General features: G+C 47.6%; 1 protein-coding gene and 1 pseudogene across 1 annotated transcript in view; one reads left to right on the top strand and one right to left on the bottom strand.

The window, feature by feature from the left end:
• Window positions 1-8,334: 8,334 nt before the first annotated feature.
• On the bottom strand, window positions 8,335-10,737 carry LOC146891180 (uncharacterized; annotated as a pseudogene).
• The window catches only part of Tspan5 (tetraspanin 5), a 168,919-nt gene continuing 159,251 nt past the window's right edge, over window positions 10,417-20,084 (top strand). Inside the window, exon 1 of the mRNA XM_048456866.3 lies at window positions 10,417-10,829. Coding sequence (XP_048312823.1) covers window positions 10,749-10,829 — 81 coding nt within the window. The 5' untranslated portion in view covers window positions 10,417-10,748. The remainder of the gene's footprint in view (window positions 10,830-20,084) is intronic.

The raw sequence follows: 20,084 nt of genomic DNA, 5'->3' as shown, positions 1-20,084 counted from the left end.
GTTTTAGTTAGGATTTCTGTTACTCTGAAGAGAGACACCTTGAACACGGCAACTCTTATAAAGGCAAACATTTAACTGTGGTGACTTGCTTGCAGTTCAGAGGTTCAGTCTGTTATCATCATGATGGGGAGCACGGCGGCATGCAGGCAGACGTGGTGTTGGAGAGGGAGCCGAGAGTCCTGCATCTTTCAGGCAACAGGAAGTGGTCTCAGTTTCACACTGCATGAAGCTTGAGCAAAGGAGACATCAAAGGCCACGCCTACAGTGATATACTTCCTCTAGCAAGGCCACAACAACTCTAACAAGGCCACATCTCCTAATAGTGTCATTCTCTTTGGGGGCCATTTTCATTCAAACCACCACACAGACCCTTCGGTTGTTATGTGGATGCTGGAAACTGAACTTGGGTCCTTTGCAAGAGCAGCAAGAGCTCTTAATCACTGAGCCAGCTACCTCTCCAGCCCCAGAAGCAAAGGTTTTGGAGGTAAAGAAAAATCAATGTTCATAGAGGAAATTCCTGGATACAGTTAGCATGCCCAGAGTTAAATGGAGCAGACTACAGAAAGAGTTGGATTATATTGAACCTGGGAAAATATTTGTGAAAGATAGGAAGGAGGGGGCCTGTGGGTGTGGGAAATGGCATTTCAGAGCTATCTGGAAGTTGGAATGAGGTTGGAAATAAAGGGCATATGCAAGCGGTTTGCCTTCTATGAATGAAGCAGATTGAGAAGGAACCCACTCCAGAATGCCCTGGGCACTGAGGCCAGGCTCTTGATTGACAGTCACAGTCTGAGAAAAGGACTGGAAAAAGCTCCCATTCTGGTGAAGGATTTCTCTGCTCTGTTTTCAGATACTGGCAAATGTAAGGTTTAATGAATAAGATTTTTCTCTGTACAATAAGATTCAGAATATTGTGTATTAATAGAAAGCATATGCCAAAACATCCATAATAGTTTTCTTTGTACGATTTCCATGAAGGATTCTTTAAAGTTATCTTCTAAATATTAAATAATGAGGATATCTTATTTGTCTCTGTAACGTGAAACTTTGAAAGTTCACGTTGTATTGATTAGGATGTTTTGGTCTAAACTGCAGAAAGAGCCTTTAACTCAGTCAGAAGGAAAAATCCACTGGGAAGAAACAGGATTGCTTATGGCAGCAGCAGGAGGACAGGGGAACCAGGAAGGTAGCAGAGGACAGCCACTGGCTCCTCCAGAGTACAGCCACTGGCTTGTCCAGACCATCAAGGCGGGAAGCCTATAAGATGCTTGGTCTTTCTCTCACTCTAAGTGTCAGGAAGGGAGCTTCTGGTGACCTGCGCCCTACTTCTCATATGGGGAGGGCAGGTCCTAGTTCCCAGATTCTCATAGGTCCAGCTGTTCCCAAAACCAGAAGAAATTGAGGGACTGCCACTTAAAGGAAATGGGATGGAAGCACGTAGGCATGTGTATGTCATAGCTCTAGAGTGTATGTCATAGCTCTAGAGTGTGTGTCATAGCTCTAGAGTGTGTGTCATAGCTCTAGAGTGTATGTCATAGCTCTAGAGTGTATGTCATAGCTCTAGAGTGTATGTCATGGCTCTAGAGTGTATGTCATAGCTCTAGAGTGTATGTCATAGCTCTAGAGTGTATGTCATAGCTCTAGAGTGTATGTCATAGCTCTAGAGTGTATGTCATGGCTCTAGAGTGTATGTCATAGCTCTAGAGTGTATGTCATAGCTCTAGAGTGTATGTCATAGCTCTAGAGTGTATGTCATAGCTCTAGAGTGTATGTCATAGCTCTAGAGTGTATGTCATAGTTCTAGCGTGTATGTCATAGCTCTAGCGTGGCAGTGGGTGCTTTCCTTCTATCACGTGGGTCCTACTAGGGATCAAATTCAGGTAGTCAGACTTTTCATCAAGGACCCCGACTGCTGAACCATCTCATCAGCCCAAGCTGTAATAATTTTAAAGGGTAACAACCCTGTCCTACATAGGATTGTTCAGTCCTGTTGCCCTCTTGTTATCTTTTGCTTGGGGCTCTGAAAATCCTTTTTTTTTTTTAACATAACTTCTTTATTGATTCTTTGGGAATCATACACCCTAATTCCACTCATTTCCAAGTTCCCCATATTCTCCTCTCACACTTGCAGCATCCCCTCCAAAAAAAAAAAATTAAAACCAAACCAAACAAAAACAAAAACCCAAACAAACAAACAAACAACCTCTTCCCTCCTCCATCTTTTCTGCCTCTCCAGAATCTCTTCCTTTGTCTTATGGCATTGGGAGCTGTGGTGTGCCACATGGTAGACTCTTTTGTCCAATCAGCTTTATTTGAAAATGTTCATTGCATTGGGTCATTGGTCTGGTTCAAGGCCTCTGATTTCTGGTATTCCATCACCACGGGACCCTCACTGAAACTCCTCTTGGATATCCCGTGGCTGCCCTGAATGATGGAGATCCTGCAACTATCCTTCCACAGGACCAGTCCCTTCCCGAGCTCCAGCAGGCCAGAGATAGGGTAGATGTTTGGGCGGGACAATCAGGGTCCAGGATGCGGGCCTGGGTGGTAGCTGAGCTGGTCAATCTGGGAAACTGGGATGCTCCCCTCAGACGAGGGGCGGAGTCAACTCTTCTACATCCATGCCATCAGGGTGAGGGGTGGGGCCATCTCTCTTGAGTGCAGGAGAGGGAGCAGGTCTCCTGTGAAGGTCAGGGTCAACTCGTTTGCTGCTGTGCCCAGTGAGGGGGTAGGGCCAGCTTTCCCAGGGCCAGCAAATGGCAGGACTGGCTCAGCACAGTCCTCTGATTTTATCACGCATGGTTCCTATGGCCCCCTGTGGCAACATGAGCCAAAGACATCAGCAGAGACCCCAGCGGCAGTAGGACCATGGACCCAGACATGGTCCTCAGCAGCAATTGAGTTTGGATGTCACTGTTGCCCCATGTGGTACCACAGGACACTGAGATTGGCGTGGCCCTGGCTGCATCATGGCTCTCGGACACCAACATGGTCTCAGGTGACTGACCAGACCTCGGGATCCACACAACCCTTGGTGGCAACAGGAGCCACTGACATCAACTCAGTCCCTGGCTGCTGTAGGGCCGTGAACCCAGACGTGGCCCTCGGCAGCAGCCTGGGACCTGATGTCACCATGACCTGGGTGTCATTCAGGTTACCCACATCACCGCTTTCTCTTCTTCCATTCCAGCTCTTTCCACAGCATATGAACCATTCCGCTTCTCTTTCTCTCTCATTTTTCCACCACACATTTGCTCATCATAATGGCACTCACCTGTCTGGCACCACAAGGCTTCAGGGAAGCTATGGATGTCTTCTCACCAGCCCAGGCTTTGAGGACCCGGGCTTGCCTAGACCTACCTGAGCCCAGAACTCATCTTTTTTAGTGAATATGCACAGGGCGTGGGACCAGAGGCCATAGTGGTAGAATAATCCTGGGTGAGTAGTTAGCTATGTTTTTAGAGAAACATAGCATTTAGTTTCCTTACTTTACATTGGAAAAGGGGGCACAATATTCACTGAACATAACAGAGGTGTTGTTTGATTTTATATCATGGTTGGCTAAGAGAAATGTGTTAGGTTGATTCTATTTGCAAAGTATTTGTGTTGGGGTGACCATGGATTTTTATCAGGGTTCTTTGCTTTGCAAATTTGAGACACTCACTTCAAAGTATGTAAAGCCAGGGTGAGAAGATGTGATAGAATTATTCTATGTGAAGAATTTGTAAATCTTGGGCACAGAACCCTGTTGGGAAGTCTTAGAGAGCGCAGGCTTTCAGAGTGCAGAATGTGTGAGCCTAGGCGGCTGCTCCTGCTGTCTGAGCTGGTGATGCTGTTTTCTCCTCATTTAGGCTCCCTTCTCTCTACAGAGAAGGCTCTTGCTCCCTCCTGGAAAATCCTGGAAACGTTGTCTCAATCTGCAGGCAGGGTCTCCCTGGCTTTTTGATCCCAGCTGGGGAGAGAGGAGTCTGGGGTTGGCCTAGTTTGCATTCATCCCCTCCTGGTTGTTGTGGGGTCCACATGCAGCACTTGGTGGGTTGTGAAAGTCTGAGAGAAGGAGTGTGAGTTGTTAGGTCGCCTGAGAAGTTCCCTGTGTATACTGAGTAGAGGCAGAAGCTGGGGTAAGAAAGAGCAAAGCAGGCAGATGGTGGTGTAGCAGGGATGTGGGAGGCGTTGGTGGTGATTCTGGAAGATGGAGGACAGACGAGAAGCTGTCCTACTTAGACTTCTCTGCTGCTGTGATAATAAACTGACCAAAGTCAACTTAGGGAAGGCAAGGATTTGTTTCAGTTTATAACTCCCAGGTCATAGTCTTTCACTGAGGGAAGTCAGGCAGGAGTGAAAGGCAAGAACCCGAGGGCAGGAACTAAAACAGAGGCCATGGAGGGGTGCTGCTCACTGGATTGCTCCCCCTGGCTTGCTTGCTCAGTCTGCTTTCTCATAAAACCCAGAACCACCTGCCCAGGGATTACACCACCCACAGTCGGTGAGGCTTCCCACATCAACCATGAATCAAGAAATAGTCCCACAAACGTTTCCCCGGACCAATCTGACAGAGGCAGTTCCTCAATTGAGGCTTCCCCTTCTGAGATGATCCCAGTTTATGTCAAGGTGACAAAGCCGGACCAGTGCAGGACCTCAGAAGGAAAGTAATCAACTCAAGGAGCGTTGTTTCAGACGTATAGGGATGGCTCCTTCTCTTAAAGCATCGCAACTAAGAAAGTGGTCTCACAGGCAGGAAGTCCCGAAAGAGAATTCCTTCAAGACTGGATACATCGGTCATGCAATGTGGTGTGACGGCCCGGGTTCTTTCATCTTTGATCTCCGCTGTCCTCAGTGTGGTCTTTATTACCGGGTGTCACTTGTAGCATAGTGGATGATTTCAAGGGCAAGGTGAGGTCATTTCTTAGATACGAGAAGACTCTCAGACAATTCTCCTTATCACACATGGCAGAGAGAAAAGAAAGTGAGGCCTCCACACTGGCAAACCCCTGGGGTTCTGGGCAAAAGAAGGCAATGGCAGGCATCCAGCAGTAGGGCTACAAAGTAGACGATAGGAAATTCAAAGGAAAACAAAGAGGCCTTGACCAAGCAGTCAGAGTGGAGGGAGGCAGGAAGAGAGAAACAAGATGGAGGCAGGCAGGAGAGCTTGCTAAATGCAGCATCGGCAGTGGAAATACTGTTGTCGTATCTTGCTGTTCATCAAGGCAACTATGAGAACATGCTTTACCTGTTTTCACTGTCATTTAAAAAACCCATTAGCTTTTCTGTAATTAAACTTATTAACCGTTTTCCAACCTCAGAATCTTAAATGAGATGGTTGTAGCAAAGTTCCCGCAGATCTCTTCTCTCCTCAAAGCAAGCTGGAATTTATTGAATTGTGATGGACTTATACGAAACATGATCATTTACTTATTTCTGTCTTTATAATTTGCTTTCTCACTATAAAGGTGATATAGTTTTATTTCCTTGAAAACTGAAGACCAGAGACATGAAAACAAGATCACCTACAATTCCACAGCAGTGGTGAGCATCGCTGTGTCTGGAGGCTTCTAGAGGCAGGTCTGTGGCTGGGAGCGAGAGGAGGTGCCCCGCTTTATAGTAGTCAAAAGGGAGGTGGTTATATCTTGTAGACTGGGGCAGATATCTAGACGACTAGACAGAAGCCTCACTATTTTACTGAGGAATGTATTTTACATCGTGAGTTTGTTTCTTCTTAGGACTAGGTGCCAGTGGAAGGTGTCATGAGCCCCTAGGTTCCAGACTGGGTGTTCTGGGCCTGCTCATTGACGTGTGGAATTCTCGGCCCTTGTGCTATGATTCCCTCAGCCAGGCTGCAGCTGGGGCTTGCTATGGTTCACTCATTCTGGTGGGAGTTTCTGCTCAGAGGCCGTCATGGCCTTAGTCCGAGTCGACCTGCTTGGGAGCAAATGTATCCCCTTATCCTGAGGGTAGAATAGCTTAGCACAGCCATCAGGCCCTACAACTGCGTCACATCCACAACCGCTATTACTTGCCAGAGGCTGACTCTTACCATTTTCCGTGTGATTGTGAACAATGCTGTAGACTATGTCATATACATGGTCCAAGAATAGGACAAACAGATGTGCCATATATGTGACAAGATTAAGAAAGCAAATGCACCTCTAAAAATACAGCAGATCTCATTCTCACCAATATTTTCGAGTCTCCTAGTTTGCTCCCACCTCTATGCTTTTTTTTTTTTTAATTTTCTACCATAGATAGTGTGCTGCTTGATTTTTGTCAACTGGAGAAGCGGGACTCTCAACCGAGGAGTTGCCTGCCCCAGACTGGCCTGCAGGCAAGTTCTGTGGAACCTTCTCTAGAGTAATGATGGATGTGGGAGGGTCCAGGTCCTGTGGTGGTCCTACCCCTGGGCAGGTAGTCCTCAGGAATACCAGAAAGCTGGCTAAGCAGTAACGGGCAATCCAGCAAGGAACATTCCTCTGTGGCCTCCGTTTCAGTTTTTGCCTCTGGGTTCCTGCACTGGCTTCCCTCAGTGATGGACTGCAACCTGTAAGCCAAATAAACTGTTTCCTCCCAGGGTTGACTTGGTCATGGTGTTTTATCGCGGCAATAAAAAGGAAACTAAGAAGGATTGCTTACTCATCAAGGAAATATGTGCACACATACTCTCTTGCCAACACAGTTGTTCTACAACATGGCAACCTACTGTGTATGTTGCTATGCGCCTTCCATTTTGTCATTTAGCAATATTACTTAGAGATGATCCCGTATACTGTGTTTTTAAACTTTCTAATATGTCAACACATCGGGACATTCTTTATAATCCTCACCCTTAATAGCTATAAAAACTGAGCAAATGATTCATTCCGTCCTCTAATAGTTACCACACACCTGCGGAGCACTAGTGAATCTCAGATAAGAAGTGACAAGCCACACCCTAACAGGAGTTTCAGCCTGGAAAAGATAGCCCAGTAAACAAGTAGTTACAAACTGTTGCTAAGTGCCCATGTGGGTGCTACAGGAACAAAGGAGAAGCCTCCAAGATGTTAAACAAAGGCCCCAAAGGATCAGTAAGGCAGGTTGGTTCATAGACAAGAGGCAAGAGGACCCTAGCCGGAGACCAGGAGCATGTGTAGGGTGCAGCGGCACAGACGTGGGGAAGATCGTTGCAGTCAGGTGACTGTAGGAGCCGGGGACAGCCCCAACTACTTGATCTACCAACTTGTGGTCAAGTGTTCAATATAAATAATGCTACCACATACAACTTGCAGTATATAGCTTTATTCATATCTCGGAGTCTTTCTTTGGCTACCTTCCCAGACGTGAGGCTGCTGAGTCAAAATGTAATACTTTGACCTGAGACATATGGCTAAACTGCTTTCCAAATGGACCCTAGCTCTCACAGGTTGCAGCTGTCTAGGCCTTGCGGTACACTGCAAGGATGAATGTGTAAACCAGTGGTCCTTATCTTTGAACCTTTATCATTAAGTTAATGTATACTTTTTGATAACCAGGAAGTTAAATTTCCCCATATACATTTAGATTTCTTTTATATCTTTTGGGATGTATGTATTATTTTGAGATAGTTGTGTGTGTGTGTGTGTGTGTGTGCGTGTGTGTGTATGTGTGTGCACGCGCACACACATGTGTGTGTGTGTGTATAGCCCTTGAACTTGGAACTTGCTTTATAGATCAGTCTGGCCTCAAACTCAGAGAGATCCACCCTTGCCTCCTGAATGCTGGGATTAAAGGTGTGTGCCGCAATGCCCGGCTTGTTTTTTGTTTAGACAAAGGGATTCCACACTTTAGCTCTTATGAGCCTTTCTTATGACACAGGTCTTCAGACTTCCTGTTCATGTTTGTCGCCCATACCCTTTTCTGGTTCATTAGCTACAACAAACGTTTGACAGATACGTTGTTGTGAAGGCACATGTAGTCACATCCATTGAGCATTTCCTTCCATTGTTTCCTAAAGCAAGGAATATTTCTATCACGAAGTTTAACAAATATTCTATTTCCTGGGTTGCTTAAAATAGGTTTAGCTCATTAATCTTCCCAGAACTTTGGATATATGACATGACACAGGACTATTTAACTAGTGTTTGCTTGTTTGTTTGCTCTTTAATGGTCCTCCAAATTGTAAACGAGTGACTGCACTGCACCCTCCCCATTGGTCTTCTGTCTTTTCTTCATGGAGATAGCACCTCAGCTAGCCCAGAATCGTTAGAATTTAATATGGAGCTAAGGATGACCTTGAACCCCTAATATTCCTCTTCCCACGGCCTGAGTGTTGACAATACAGACACACATCACCACAGTTTATTGATGTTTAAGGCTTTACTTTCAGAGATGTTTTAGGTTCATGGCGAAGGAGGAGGAAAACTACCTATGGGGTATGAAAGTCATATAAAATTCCAAAAAAAGGGGGGGACAAAACTATGAAGGTATAAAACCTCAGTGGCTTGGGGCAAAGGGAAGCGAGGGATGTCTAGGCAGAGCACTGAGGTTTGTAGGACAGGGAAAATACCTGGCATGGCGCTCTAATGAGAGCTACGTTTCATTCGACATTCATCTAAGCCACAGGTGTGCAGCACCAGAGGCGGACCCTAATCAAGCTATGGGATGTGAGTGATAATTATATGTCAGCAAAGGTTCATCACTTGCCACAAACAGACGGCTTTGGTGCGGAATGGTGGTAAAGCCAGAAACTATGCGTGTGTGAGGGCATGCTTGAGGTATCACTTAAGGATAAATCTCAGCCATCAATTGGATTTAATTCGAGGCCTCTGCTGAAATGTGCTACACAGCTTAGGTGAGACCTTTCTTCTGACTTTTCCAGAACGGCAGATCTATTTATATACGGAAGGAATTACAGCAACGTGGTTAGGCTTAGGTAAGCTCATCAGTGTTCTATTAATAAGGAAATCCATTGCTGGAAGAGGACCTCACCACGAATGGGCTGCATGGAGGGAAAGAAGTCTCTTTCATCCGCTTTTAGCCAGTGTCATGGTATGAAGTGATTAGGCTTCCTGGTCCTCCGGTCTTCTGGGTACCCTGACTCATAACTGTGTCTCTAACATAGCCCCAATCCTTCTGCAGGCCAGGCAGGCCCACCTAGAAATTTTACTGCAGGCAAAAGTAAACTTGCCTTACCAAAGCTTGACTGCAGGTTGCCAGCTTGAAGCCAGTTTTTCAGCAAAAGCAGAGGGAGTTACTTAGCAAAACCCTTCTCAGAAAGCTCTGGACCCCAAGCCTCCCCAGACTCGGAAGTTACCGCCTGTGGAGCTTTTTAAACATGCAAATTTATGGGGGTGTGGCAATCTTACTGGGTGGTTATGGATTTATCTATTTATTTATTTTTACCTCTATCTTAGTTGTTTGAAGACTTGGGAAAATTTCCATAGACGTTGCCACACATTTCTTAGCTGTCTGTCCTTTTCTTCCCGCGAAACACTGGCACCTGTTTCCCTGAACTTGTGAAAAGAGTATGAATACACAATTACTGGGTACCTGCTCACGGGTACTTCTCAGTTTTCACCCTCTAGTTCTGTCCTTTCCCAGAGGTCAGTGGTCTGCGCCTATAAAGCCAATTGGGATATGGGATACCCCCCAAACTCCCTCCCAACTCCTCGAGGAAGATGGTTCTGTAACTCCTGGATCGCTTCCGCTGTTAGGAAGCAGTTGTGTTCCTTGGACGCTATTCCTTCAAGGATGGGAAGACGGTCATGCTGTAGAAGTGGACCTGGGTCAAGACTCCTCTGGGAGGCTCCCCTTTCTTATCCCCATTTGCAAGATGAAATTTGTCTCTCTGGCCCACGGGAAGGTTGGGTTAGTCACAGAAAGATTCAGAGTATCCTTTGCGACGCCCATATCCCCAACCTAACTCCCCTAGCGCACCCCTCAGCAAAGCCTCTGGTCACACTCCGCTCGGCTGTCGGGTAGCAAGGGGTCTGCTCTTACACGTAGCAGTGCAGAAGGACACAGAGGTTAGGCAGCAAGGGGACCCTGTCCAGATGTGTGTGTGTAGGGGGAGTCACCCAACCCTCGTGCTCCGAAGTCACTCTCTTTTCTGGGGTCCCTCCAGAGTAGCTGGTGGCCGAGAGAAGGACCAGCAGCTCATCCATCGCGGTCGGTCCCCTGTCCAGGCTGCTCTGACCAGCGCGCTGCGGGCGATTTCCTCAAATCCCCGGGCAGCTTGGGGCTCGGGAAGAAGGGGAGGGGAGCAAGGAGTCGAAGCCAAGGGACCGGCAGACCGCGACAAAGGTGGCGCGATTGCGTGGTGCGGCCGCCTCTCGGGAGCTCCCGAGCACGAGTCGAGCGCGCGCGCGCGCGCCTTGCCGACCCGGGCGCCGGGCGGAGCTGCGGGCCGGGGCGGGCGGAGCGAACGGCGGGCGGAGCGAGCGGTGGGAGGCGCGCGAGCGAGCGGGCTAGCGGGCGGGCGGCGGGCAGCGTCTCTGCCGGCATCTGCGCGGCCGATTCTGCCTGGAGCCCGGGGACCGAGCGCCTGACCCGCCGCCTGGCGCACGGACGCGAGGTTCCTGCTTTGTGCTCCGTGCCTGTTCGGCGAGGCTGCCCGGCGGTTGCGGTTGCGGCCACCGCGTCCCAGCGGCCTCGGAGGCCCGCGACTGGAGGTGCCGGAGCCGCTCGGTCCGCGCGGCTGAGCCCCGCGTGCCCCGCTGCTCGCCGGGCTGCTCCGAGCAGCGGTGCTCCGGGGCTCCAAACTCGGGCTGGCGGGGAAAGTGTCTTCATGAACCCAGAGGATGTCCGGGAAGCACTACAAGGGTCCTGAAGTCAGTTGTTGCATCAAATACTTCATTTTTGGCTTCAATGTCATATTTTGGGTAAGTTGGAGCGCTCCTGGGCTTCCAAGTGCTGTGGCTGTTGGGTGGGCGACGGTCCCCCATCGGGGTCTCTGCCTTTACTTTTCCCTGCCCCCGGGGCGTCTGCCCTGGTCGGGGCGAGTGGCGTCTACCTTCCGCCTTCCCGGCTCGAGTGCGGGGGAGAGAAACACTTCATCCTTTCCAGGACCCGGCGGAGGTGAAAAGAGGAACCGAGCCGGGCAGGGGGCAGCCAGGCCTCAGGGTGGCTTTCTTTCTTTCTTTTTTCTTTTTTTTAAAAAAGGGGATTGAATGGCTTGAGTACGGATGGGAGGACGGCTCGGCAGTTTGAGGAACGAGCGAGCACACGGATTAGATTTGCTTCCCGGGGGATCTGGATGTTGGGCAGAGCGTGGTGTCATAATGGGGCAGGCTAATCGGGCAGAGCCGACCCCGAGATCCACCTTCCAGCGCCGTTCTGATTGGCCGAGGGCTTGGCTCGGTGTTGCCGCGGCTGGTCTGTGCCGTGCTCAGCGTGTATCTCCTTGCACCATCTCGGGCTTTGTGTAGGATGCAGATGCCGTGGTGTGTGGTTCTGTAATGTGCACGTAAATAACACGTCCTGCATGCTCTTCTCCGGCTGTAAAGCACTCCCTTTGCATAATGGACTGATCAAGTGGGCGTGTGGGGTGGAGGGATTTATTTCTCTGTGTATCCTTGTGGAATAACTAGTCAGCAGTCAACATATGTTTCAGTGTGCGCGTGCCTCACGCCCTTCCTTTTTAAAGGGGTGACACACAGCGGGCCGGGTTTTAGTAACCCTCAGAAAAGCAAAGAAGAAGGTGTGTGAGACCTGTTTTACTGGCTAAGCAGGCGAGCAGCTGCTTGCACACTGGCTTCAAACCGTGCTCTGCTTGGCACTGCCGTGTGCGGGGTGTCTATTGTAATCAGGCTGGGACCCAACTCTTTTGTTTTGATTCTTTTCTGCGACCTCACAAACGTGTTGAACAACCAGACAAAGAGTTCTCTAGGACGAGGGGACAATGGTTGGTTGGAAGATTATATTATTTTTCAGCCAACCTCTTTCTACTGGATCATCTTCCTCCCTGGCACCCTCTCTCCTTTGGGAGGTAAAGATGGTGGCCATCCGTGGGGGGTATCCCCAAGTTTCTGCGAGGTAAATAAACAATGATCCTACGGCCTGAATACAGAGCATTTTAATTTGGACTTCCCTTAATTGTGGCTGTTTGCTGTGAATATAGACATCTGGGAGAATAGTTATAGATTCTCTTTAGGTTCCGTGTCCCTCTCACTTACCCGCTTATTTTTTTTTTATTTATTTATTTATTTATTTATTTATTTATTTATTTATTTTTATCAGAGTGGCCATGTGCGTTTTGTGAAAGGACGTGGACTTTGTGGCAGCATGTCATCTGTTCTCAGGACTGGACCAGAGGGGGCGTGGGAATAGATACCATATCCAACCATTCACAATCAGTTTTGTGCCAATCAGTGATAGTGTGTGGTTCCTGGGAGCCCCCCCCCCCAACTCCTGTAAATAGAGCAAGAGGAAATGGTTTTTCTTTTTCTTTTTTTTTCTTTTCTCCTGGACCCTTTCTGGAAATGTTTGAAAATGGTAGGTAGGCACACTTCCCAGGGAGGTATTCTGATAGCATTGAACTATGAGAGGCAAGGGCCGTGGAATGGGACTGCAGGGGTGGTGTGTGCAGGCCTCCTCCTCGTTCTGCTCGAGCACTTCTGAAAGTTGCACATTTCAGCTACCAGGCAACAAAAAGCACCCACGGGCTTTCTCTGCAGTTTCATAGCAGGGAGTGAGAAGGAAATAAAAAGGATTGGGGACTGTTTCCCTGGCAGTCTGGGGTAATTTGGTAGAGCGCACAAAGGCAAATTTAACCTGTCTCTGGATTAGGCTGCAGCAAAGCCCTTGCACTGTGGAGAGCATCGACAAAATTACAGATTGCTGGCATGGAGCGTTCCAGAATAGGGTCCATATCTTGTCTGATTTTGAAGGTGTTCCTGTGGGCGGTAGGTAGTTTTGTGGGAAGCCAGAGAACAGACAGAGGCTGTGAACTAAATGGGCGCTCCTGGGCAGTAGTGCTGAGTAGGCGCCTACTTCGGAGAGTCCCTTACGCTTCCTGTCCTTTCAATACCAAGGCCCACCCTTAGCCCTTTCTCCATACCGCTCACTGTCTCCAAATTCCCGTACATTAGAATGTCCCATTTTATCAGGACCCGGGGCTCGAGCAGAAAGCAGCAGGAAAACACCTGTGTCATAATTAGAGCAATCCCCACGGAAATGTTGGTGACTGAAGATCTGGCAGTGGCTGTAAAAACTTGCACACCTTGGTTCTCTTGAGCCCCCAGCCTGCCCTGTGGTTGCCAGAAACGGCAGAGCCGGTGCTTCGGCAGTACAGTTATGAAGAGGAAATTGCCAACGGAGACCGCGGGTTCCTAATCTCTCACTTTCACAATGACATGCAGACTGAATTAGAAATTCATTGAAGACATTTGAAAGTAATAGTTCTTGTAAAAATAAGCGCGAACACACAGTGGCAGCTGTGACAGTTGGGATCTCTTGCTAATCAGCACTTTGACTGTTAGTCACTTAACTGCCCCGGGCCTTTGTTACTGAGCTTTTACGGTGAAGGATTTGGTTGGATTGTGAGGTTCTTTCTGGGTTCCACAAAGACTTGGTTGAGTTCTACTCTGCCGGGCAAGGAGAACTAGAAGAGTGAGCAGTAGTCTAGTCTGTGATGGGAAAGGCACAGACGCGGAGACTTGCCTCATTATGGGCTGTGCTTCACCGAGACTCACAGACAAATTTGTTTTTCATTTCTTCCTCAATGAGCCTTGCACTTGAGAAAAAAATACCTCTCCCTGAATTCTCCTTGCTCGTTGCGTTATATTGGCATGGCAGGCCTGTTTCCCTGTCGGCACCGTGAATCTCCGGTGTAGTTCACTGAGTCATTAGCTATATTTTTATTATCAGAATTACAGTTTCATGTGTAAAGTCCCAGTTCTTTTATATAACAGTTGCGATATGCTGAGCATCAAAGCCAACATCTTGTACAGATTCCTTTCTTGTTAGTTATCACAGGGTGGTGGGGAAAAACCTTGTTTTTCTTGTTCTGTGTTGGAAGAAATCGAGCCAGCAGGAGTTGATTTTATTGAGGGTGTTCATAGGAAGACAGTTCTCAGAAGCACTGAGTTGTCTCTGGGGTGTAGGAGAGGGGAGGTGAGGTGTTTTGTTTTAAGGTCAGTCCTTTGGGGAGTGAATCCCTGAATCCCATCGCTGACCATTGGTGGATGTTTTGTTCTGAACCTTGACGCTTCAACTTAACTGTTTCTCAGCAAGTAACTGGACGTCAACAACCATCCTGGTTATTTATGGCTGCACAGAGCAGTACCTAAGCTTTTGCAGTCTAAACCTCATTATTACAGTTCACAATTCGGCGTTTGGACCACTCCTAGGGATGGCTCTAATCTGGGGTCTCTGCACAGTTGCTGTGAGCTGTGGCTATCCTTTTCTGAGGTCTCCTTTGGGTGGGGAGCCCAGGCTGGTGCTCTCCTGTGGTGGCAGGCGATGCTTCCTGACGACTCAGCTGTGCTTGCTGGCTATAGCATGGCACATGGATTCTGCTGTCTCTCAGACTTGAAGCAGCTCCCAGGCAGTTTAACTGCACCACCATTTGGCACATTAATCCAAGCCCCCATGGAGTCTTCTCAGTTATGAGTTCAAGGTCACTTTGTCGAAGGTGAGGTTTACGTCAGCCTGACGCAAGCTAGAGTTATCCGAAAGGAGAGCACCTCAACTGAGAAAACATCTCCAGAAGATCCAGCTTTAGGATAGTTTCTTAATTAGTGATGGATGGGGGAGGGCCCAGTCCATTGTGCGTAGTGCCCTCCCTAGGCTGGTGGTCTTGGGTTCTATAAGAAAGCAGGCCGAGCAAACCATGCATGGGGAGCAAGTCAGTAAGCAGCACCCCTCCATGGCCTCTGCATCAGTTCCTGCCTCCAGGTTCCTGCTCTGCTTGAGTTCCTGCCCTTGCTGCTTTTGATGGCGAACTGTTATATGGGACTTTAAGTGAAATAAACTCTTTCCTCCCTAAGTTGCTGTTGATCATGGTGTTTCATGATCAAACACCAATAATAATCTAAGACGTGATTTCAGCCATCTTTAGAAAATGGCTTATTAGAAAAAAAATCTGACCCCATTGGTCAGCAGAAGCCTTGAGTTAGTCGGTGGGACCGGTTGTTATTTTGTTCTCTGTGCTGTCCAAGGACTAGAACAGCTGTTGTCTGTTTGAAGCCAAAGGTCTCTTTGGTGTGCTTTCAGGTGCGACTTTGTGTCAAGCGGAGGTTTATCCAGAATAGATGACAGACGGTTGCATATAATTTATTTCCACAGGGCTTACGTTCCAAGAGAAGGGAGATTCGGGGACCCTTGGACTGGGGGCGGGGGCCCCAAGGAGGATGTCTTACCTTATGATTCAGTATAAATGGCGAGATGTTCTGGAATGATGGTACATCAGCACTTTATAAGTCATAATTTTTGTTTTAATTTGCTAGACATCTGTTAGCTTCGATGGCAACCATATGGGAGTCTAAATTGCCTTTTGAATTACAGGGAGTTGGTAGGAAGAAAGCTAAATGTGGCTGTGGCAGTGTCACGTGAGAAGGTAGGGAAGGTGCGCAGACCTCAGAGGGGAGAGTTGAGACGTACTGTCTTCCTCCTTCCAGCCGCTCACTCTGGGGCTGTGCATCCTCGCTGGATGGTGTGCTTAAAGGCCGAGATAGCGCCAAAGGCAAAAGTTGGAAAAGCAGGTAACGTTCTGCCCTGCATAAAGTTGCAGCTGGGAGCTCATTTAGTTGGGTTGCTCTGTCCTGATGTTCGGATTGGCACGTCGTTCCTTACAAAGTGGAAGCGAGGCGCTCTTTGGATTTCACATGGGGCCTTGCTATCTAACCCAGCCTGGTTTCCAACTGTGGCTTATCCGCTATTCCTTCAGTCTCATGAGTGGCTGGGGCTGCAGGTCCAAACTGCTGTGTGCGCCTAGAACTGTGTGCATTTTCAAAGGCCACTGCTCTACAATCGGGATGTCCTTTTAAAAATCCTGCAAAACATTTCTTACAGAAAACACACAATGCTAGTTTTGTGACCAATAAAGAAATCGGAGCACTGAGATGTGAAACGGCTTTTGCGGTGTTGGAGCAGTTAGAGGGTTCGCTTTGGGAGTGTCAAGTCTGTTCTGGAGCCAGAGCCCCAGTTTCTCAGTCTGAAACTTATTTTAGAAGATGCTTGTTATTCTAAAATTAAACATCAAGTAAGTCATTTACATCTGTTCATAATTGAAAAGCGATAAAGTTTTTGCATATGCCACAATTAACACCACCCACAAAGCACACACAGAAAAGTTTAGGATGAAATGTTCTTAAAGAGTATACGAGAATAGTAAATTATTATGGCTGTTGAAAAATTCATAAGTGACAATGAGAGTATGAAGGAGGGTATTTGTGAGTCATATATGTTTATTTCTACACAGAATATGACCATCTTCAGAATTCTGACTGTATCTTTCAGTAGGGGATGGTAAGGGGTAAGGGCCTCCGGTATGGGGACCATCTCCCCATCATTTCCTTATGTCCAGTGTGTCACATGTTGTCCAAAACACAGAGATATTTAATGGATGCTTGTTGAATGAGTGAAAGTTGAGAAAGTCCATGGGATTTGGCTTCCCAGTCAAAGAACCTTTTGCTTCTGTAACAGCAGCCAGCGTCTAAGGGGAGTCTGTCTTTGGAACATTTGGTTAGAGAGTTGCATCTGTCTTCAAGCCCGATGTAATGTCTCTCTGAAATCTTCAGCTTCCCAACTTACTGTTGATTTTTCTTTCCTTTTTTTTAAAAATTAAAATGTTAAAAAATTTCTGTGTGTGTGGGTATTTTGCCTGCATGTGTGTCTGTGTACCACATGCGTGCCTGGTTCCTGCAGAAGCCAGAAGAGGGTGTTGGGTCCCCTGGAACTAGAGTTCCAGATGGTTGTGAGTCACCATTGAGGGTGCCAGTGCTCTGAGCCGCAGAGCCATCTCTCCAGCCCCCTAGTGTTGATTTTTCAGTTTAATTTTAAATCTCCAACCTCTAGGAAAATAACAACGGATAAAGTTTCATATTTAACAAAGTTATTCGTGTTTAAGTTTTCCACTTGTTTTTGTCGTGACTCGTGACAAAGTTGTCTCCCTCATGGCTCTCCCAAACACTTCGAGTGTGAAGTTTGTCTCCAGGGGTGTTCTCCTTGATAGCCTCAGTACCACTATCAAAGCTGGGAAATTCCACACTTCTACCTCCCAGTCCTTGGGTCTCTTTCACTCCCCCAGTCCCAATAATGCCATCTTTAGGGCAAAGAAATGCAGGCCAGAGTGATACATCATGTCTGCTTATGTCTTTTAAGTCTCCCTCAGCCCTTCACTTTTAGGACCTTGCCACTTCGGAAGATTGTAAGCGGGTGGCAGACCGACTGCTTTCGGTGTGGGTTGCCTGCAGGCTCCCCATGTTTAGGTTCCGGCTATGTGTTTTGGGGAGGCAGAATCTGGAGGGGATGCTGTGCCTCTGTGCATCTCATCAGGTGGCAGTGACTTCCACTTACAGTGTTGTAACATGAGGGGGCCGGGCCTGCTTGTTTGTAACATGAAAAGGCCGGGCCTGCTTGTTTGTGTTTCTGTCTTGCCCGGCCCCCCAAGCTGTTTAGTCCCAGAGAAAAATCACAGATCTCTGTAAGTTATAATGCTGATTGGCCCGTTAGGTCAGGCTTCTTACTAGCTAACTCTCTCATATCTTGATTGACCCATTTTTCAGATCTATGTTAGCCATGTGGCTCAGTACCTTTTCCAGTGGGGCAGCTCACATCCTGCTGCTTCGGTGATCTGGGCAGGAGTGGGAGGAATCAGCTTCCTCCTCCTCAGAATTCTCCTGCTCTCCTTGCATCATTTCCACTTCCTGTCTGGTTTTCCCACGTACACCTCCTGCCAGGCCAATCAGCGTTTATTTAAAACATGATTGACAGAATACAGACAATTCTCCCGCACCACAGTGTTGTCCACCAAACTTCTCTGCTCTTGTAGCTACTTTGGTTGCTTTGGCAAACTTAGAACTGTTTTTTTGCCACGTCACTTTGAAGCTATAAACTAGCCCATTTCTTCTTGGCTTTTCAGCTAACTAACGTATATCAGTAATGTTTTATGGTTTCCCCCTTTCCATCCTCGTATGTTTCAACAGTGAACCCAAATGAATCCCTCTTCTCTTGAGTTGCTTCTGTAAGGTATTTAGGCACACTCAGTGCTCAGGCACCCTGGACCACAGCCCCTCACCCTCACGGGGACATCTTTCCTCCTATGGTACAAGCTCTAGGATCCACCACATTCTTCTGTTACTTGAACCTTTATTAGAAACCTGTCTTGCGTGGTCCTTTCCAAAGACTTATTATCCCTCCCCTGTGATCCTTCCTTATTTTAAAATAGCATGATACCGTTTCTAAACCCATTTTTCATCCTTCAAGGATCCCAGGTCCTTGTTGTATTTCATGGACAGGCTGTGCTTTGGCCTGGTCACAGGCTCTGGTCACGATGCTCCGCCCAAGGTCTCATTTGTATGCACTCTCATGAATGCAGGAACCAGAATGGAACACATTTCCCCCAAGTTCTTCCAAGCCTCCAGAACGCTGGCCGTTACCCTTGAGCTCCCCACTTCTAACAGAGCTGGGTTGTGAGCCAGAAACCTCTCCTGTGCTGACTTGGCTTGGAAGCGGCAACTCTCACGTTAGAGAACAGAGTTTAGTTACTCATCGGGAAGCCTGGGAAACTACATTTCCAGAGTCATTATCCTGCATTAAATGAGATTATACATGCGAAAGCACTTGGTAAGAGGCAAATCTCTCAGTGCAAACATTAGTTATTAACTCAGGCTAAACTACAGTCATCTCCCGACAGTCAGGGAACATAGCTGGCTCAGGCTGAAATTTCTAGTGAAGTTACACCCTCCATCTTCTTTCCAAGTGACCTGCTAAGCCTATGTACCCAGGGTGGGCACTAATCTCTGGAGCCATATCCTTTATAGTAACGGTTTCAATCTGGGTCTGGTATTGCATAGATCTGCTTAATGTTTATTCTGACCCATTGCTTTTCCAACTCAGCAGTATCCATAAGCGTCCTCAAGAGCTGTAGGGGCTTTGTGCATGGGGGAGTCTGAGCCGGTGTGTCTCTCTTCTACAGAAAAGCTTGGCTGTTAGTTTCATTATTTTGGATTTGCATCAAGTGTTTTGCATGGAAAACAAAAGGAGAGAGAAATGCATTAGTCAGCCTTCCATCACTCTGACAAAGCTTGAGGGGACTGGCTTAGGATAGAGAGGTATGTTCTCATTCACAGTCTCAGAGGGAACTGACTTAGGATAGAGAAGTATGTTCTCGTTCACAGTCTCAGAGGTTCCTAGTTCTGTGGTCCTGTTGTTTTGAGGCCATGAAAGCACAGCACATCATCTTGGCGGGAGTGTGTAGAAGCTCCTCAGGCCGTGGTGATGAAGCTGTAGAAAGAGGGCAGGGAAAGGGTCATGGTCCTAGGATTCCTTTCAAAGCATTGCCTTCAATCACCTGCCTTGTGGAGAAGCTCCGCACTTAAAGGCTCTGCCTCCTCGCAGTAGTCCCAGAAGCTGGCACCTAAGATTTCATGCTTTATGTGGTACACATCATAGCAGGTTCCTGCTTATATTAGAAGATAGGAGGATGAAGAGGATGAAGAAGAGAAATCATTGCAACCTTTAGAAGTCCATGGGATTCATTGTTTTCGCCAAGGAAGCCTGAATGGCTAAGGTATGTTTAAAAACCTTGGTGTTGGAGCCGAGGAAATAGCTCATTGGTGGAATTCTAGCTCAGTGTGCACAGGGCCCTGGCTTGTATCCCGTTCAGTGTCAAAAATGAAAATGGTAGGTAGGTAGTAGGTGGGTAGAAGGCAGGAAGGCAAGCAAATACGCAAAGATATTAAGCAGTAGCGCTGATAGGGCATCTTCTCTACCAGTGTTCATCGTAGGTGATGTGACTTCTGCAGGATGTGACGAATTGCAGTTCTACCCCACTTTGGACATATTAGCAAGCGAGAAAACTTCCATGTTTTCTTTGGGAATCTGATTCTGTGGGTCCAGACAGGGTATAATTGGTGGCATCAGTGTTGTACTAAAAAAACCAAAGTCTTACAGATAACTCCCATAACCAGGCT

Source organism: Myodes glareolus, chromosome 17 (genome assembly GCF_982192425.1).
Source record: "Myodes glareolus chromosome 17, mMyoGla1.1, whole genome shotgun sequence".
NCBI lineage: Eukaryota > Metazoa > Chordata > Mammalia > Rodentia > Cricetidae > Myodes > Myodes glareolus.
Note: the sequence above shows the minus strand (reverse complement) of the source record. Positions and strands in the feature narration are given on the sequence as shown.